The 4334-nt window shown below is 40.1% G+C and overlaps 1 gene segment (V, D, J or C); it reads left to right on the top strand.

Annotated features, from left to right (window-relative positions):
* Positions 1-3259: 3259 nt before the first annotated feature.
* LOC102812779 lies at positions 3260-4004 on the top strand. The segment is given in 2 exon segments: positions 3260-3308; positions 3656-4004. Coding segments are annotated over 2 exon segments (398 nt in total).
* Positions 4005-4334: the final 330 nt, after the last annotated feature.

Raw genomic sequence — 4334 nt, 5'->3', positions numbered from 1 at the left:
ATAGAGAACGTGGGTCATTTTGTGCTCCCTACAGAATCTGGCCTAGTGATGGGTATAATAGTACTTGCTTCAAGAATACTGGTAAGAAAAATCAAGGTCAAGAATCACTGGGTCCACTCTCTAAATTCCTCTACAATGGTTTGTCACTAAATGATATTAGACAGCACACAAGCCCCTCAGTCCTCAAGAGCCTGAGGGCTGATCTTATCAATGCTGGGAAATGAGTAGCATGGGAACCCCTACTAGACAGCTGCTTCCCTCTGACACATGTCAAAGCCATGCTCTCAGAGTAGAACAGGGTTCCATAGGGTTTTCATTGCTCTCAGAGGAGGACAGGGCACCATAGGGTTTTCATTGCTCTCAGAGGAGGACAGGGTGCCATAGGGTTTTCATTGGCTGATTTCAGAAAACATGTAACTGATCTTTTTTCATGGTCATTCTGAGTGGACTTCAACCTCCAACCTTTCTATTAATTGTCAAGCTCATTAACTGTTTGCATTCCCCAGGCACCTAGGAAAAAACTCAGAAAAGACACAGAAAAAGTAAAAAACACAATCATCAAACGTGACCCCATAGACTAATACTGAGCACTGTGCTCCACAACAAAACAATACACACATTTTACAGTGCATATGGAACGTTCTCTAAAATCATCCATAGGATAGACCACAAAGCAAGCCACGATAAGCTCAAAAACATAAACGTACTGAAAGTTATCTTCACAGATCACCAACATAAAATTAGAAATCAGCAATAAGAAGAGCAAGGCAAAAACTTCCTGAATTGAAATTGATTAACAGCCAGCTTCCAGCTTAGCCGCTACTGGGGAGAAGGAGGAATAAAAATAAATAAATAAAAATTTTTGAATCAAAACATACCAGAACCTTTTGGGAAAGAGCAAAAGCAGTGTTCAGAGGTCACTTTATAGCTACAAACACACACGACAAAAGCAATAATGAAACTCAACACCTTAGCCCTACATCTCCAACAATAAGAAAATCAGCAGCAACATAAGCCTACAGCTACCAAAAGCAAGGAAATAGTAAAGATAAAGCAGAACTAAATTAAACTGAAAACAGAAAAATAACAGAAAGAATCCGTAAGACAAAAACCCGATTTTTTAAAGGACTTAATGCAATTGACAAACCACTAACAAATATAATTTAAAAAGGAGAAGATGCAAATAACACAAACAAGAAATTGTACGGCCGGCAGTAAAACAGAACCAAAAGGATATGAACAGAATACTAGGATTAACTGTTCTCAAAGTATATTGAAAAGCAAGGAGATTCTATGGGAAAATGTTGTATCTGCATTTTTCAAAAGTTGATTTTTAAATTTCTACAGTAACAGTGCAAACATTTTTGACTCACCCTCCTATTTGTCAACATGGATAAGCCTTGAGATGTTGAACTGATGAGCCTTGGTTAGTAAAGGCTGATTAGAGCAGCCTTGCAAGCATAGATTCTCCTAGGGACCAATATGGAAATCCTTCAGTCAATTCAGCTGTGTGAAAGAGCAAAGGACGCTGGGAATTGCTTGTGAGCAAAGTGACATAAGATGTGTCAGTATTCTGTAATTGTCTTCCATTTCTGATGCTATGTAATTATCCTATCTGTTGTAAACCCTAACCTTTATGATGTTGGTGGTGCTGGTGGTTATGTGCCTAGGAGTTGGTTCTGAATCAGCAATCCTGTCATATCTTCACAGGAACAAAGACTCTTGTCTTTCTCAGGCTGAGTGGCTGGTAGATTAGAACTGGTGACCTTGCAATAAGCAGCCCAATTACTAACCCACTATGCTACCAGAGCTCTTAGTGAGGAAGAATTAGTGGCAGGTCAGTCAGTCTCCTTTTGGTAGTGGTGGTGGTTGTGGGCCACCAGTCCAATTCTGACTTCTAGTCACTCTGTATATAGTTTCTGATGCTATAAATCTTTATGGGAGTAGAAAATCTTGTTTTTCTCCCATGGAGCAACTGGTATATTCAAACTGCCTCATTGACTGTTTAAGCTGGACTGCAAGGTCAGTTTTAACTGCAAAGTCGGTAATTGAAGTTCACCAGCTATTTCTTGTAAACCCTATACAGGGTCACTATGGGTCAAAACCAACTCGACAGCACTTAACAACAACAACAACAACAACAACATACTCAGCCTTACCTCCATTAGTCTGACATGTGAAGAATCACCAGGCATTCCCTGTTTTAATGAATGTGTCCCTAAGCACCACCCATCTTTAAACAAAGCCCTACAGAGCTGTTGGCAATAAGGACAGGCTTACCAGTTGCTCCTCAGAATCCCTATACAGAGTCACCATGGGTCAGAACCAACTCAACGGCACTTAACAACAACAACAATGAAGGACCCAGTTCTTATCTTCTCACATACAGAGTCCCTTGTAAACGGTAGACTCATGCTACTGAGGGTGCCCAATATACAGGAGAAGAGTCATAGGTGCTCACACAAAACAAGAGATTGCAGTTCTTATAGGGTCTGGTTTTAAATGACAATTCTGAGTAGGAAAAACTCAGAATTGGGAGAAAAAAGGAGAGAGAGAAAAGGAGAGCAATTTAGAAATACACCATGTTGTAACAATTGTTTATCAGGGATTTCAAATTCACTCTCTTTGGTAACATACTGTGTTTTCTGCCTCAGTTGGTAGAGGAAAAATAAAGAGAGACTTCTTTTTGCTCTTGTTAAGCTCATTGATTTGAATGTCCTTTTAGGATTTAATTCAATGGATCCCAGGAAGAGATTGTTCCCAACCCATGCATCTAACACTTAAAGACAGTTAACCTGAAATTAGCTGATACCAAAAAATCATCTTACTAATCCTCTTATATGGAGACACAACATGGATCATCATAATTGGCAAGGGAACTATTTATTTTTCTAGATTCTTTGGGTACAAACAAAACGTAAAAGGTATTTATCTTCTACAGTTTGAAATGTATCCTCTTTTGCACCTCTTTAGGGTCTCTGATACTTTCTTCAAGTGACAAGATCATTTGAGATGTATCCTGAAGAGGGAACCCACCTTTCATTGTTAGCACTGAATACCCTTTCTCTTTTTTGCAAACACAGAAACATTTTACTCTGCGTTGCTCACAAGAATGACCCACACTCCCCTTTGCTCTTTCCACACTGCTGATGAGATTTGCATATTGTTCCCCTGGGAGGACCTTCCCTTGAAAGTCTGAGATAAAAGGTCAGCTGGAATCTGTCTTACTTATTAAGATTCATCAGTTCAACATCTCAAAATGAGGTTCTCTGCTCAGCTTCTGGGGCTGTTTATGCTCTGGATTCCTGGTGAGTACAGACAGAAAGGAGAGAAGGGGTGGAGAAGAGGAGTCTACTCTGGGAATTGGACACATGGATTACTTCAGAAATGTGCATGTAAATGCTGCGTTTGATATGTGGCAAAGAATTGAGAAGGAGCCAAGATCTGTTATCTGGTAAAAACTGCCGTAACAAAATAGGGGTCACAGTAGGAAAACTTGGAGTATGAAGGATAAAATTGTACATGCAAAAACAAAAGTTGGAAAATATGAAAGTATATTTCCCCCCCCAAAAAAAAAAAAATTTACAAAAAGCAGTCCTGAAAATGACACATAATTTTTGGATATAACCTTGTTTTTTCTCTTCCATTATTTTAGTCTCTAGTGGAGATATTTTCCTGACCCAGAGTCCACTCAACAAGCCCATCATACTTGGAGAGTCAGCCACCATCTTCTGCAAGTCTAGTCAGAACCTTAAAGATAGTGGTGGAGACACCTATGTGAACTGATACCAGCGGAAACCAGGCCAAGCTCCACGGCTTCTGATCTATGTGGTTTCCAACAGGTTCACTGGGGTCCCAGACAGGATCAGCAGCAGGGGTCTGATACAGATTTCACTCTGAAAATCAACAGAGTGGAGGCTGAGAATGTTGCAGTTTATTACTGTCAGCAAGGTACAGAAAATCCTCCCACAGTGATAGAGTCCTACACAAAAACCTGTGGTTAATGTGGTCCAGTAGCCCATATGTGTGGCATGTCTGAGAGCAGGCACAGTACATTCTCTGACTCTGCTAAAGAGGAAGATGTTAGATAAGTCAGGAGGATGGGTTGGGACTGAGGCAGGATAAGGGGCAGGTATTTTTATGCAGCTGTCAGGCTCTAGGCTCTAGGCTTAATGGAACACCAAATAAATGTGATATGTGCAAAAAAAAAGTAACTGGTTCAAAGCTATGTGTGTACAAAAATTAATTGGTTCTAAAACTAAAAGAACAAACTCAGAGACTCTGGGAGGGCAGTCTAAGACCAAAACAAGTACAATGCAAAAGAAGGTGAACAC

The sequence above is a fragment of the Chrysochloris asiatica genome, unplaced genomic scaffold (assembly GCF_000296735.1).
Source record: "Chrysochloris asiatica unplaced genomic scaffold, ChrAsi1.0 scaffold00608, whole genome shotgun sequence".
In the NCBI taxonomy this organism is placed as follows: Eukaryota; Metazoa; Chordata; class Mammalia; order Afrosoricida; family Chrysochloridae; genus Chrysochloris; species Chrysochloris asiatica.
Note: the sequence above shows the minus strand (reverse complement) of the source record. Positions and strands in the feature narration are given on the sequence as shown.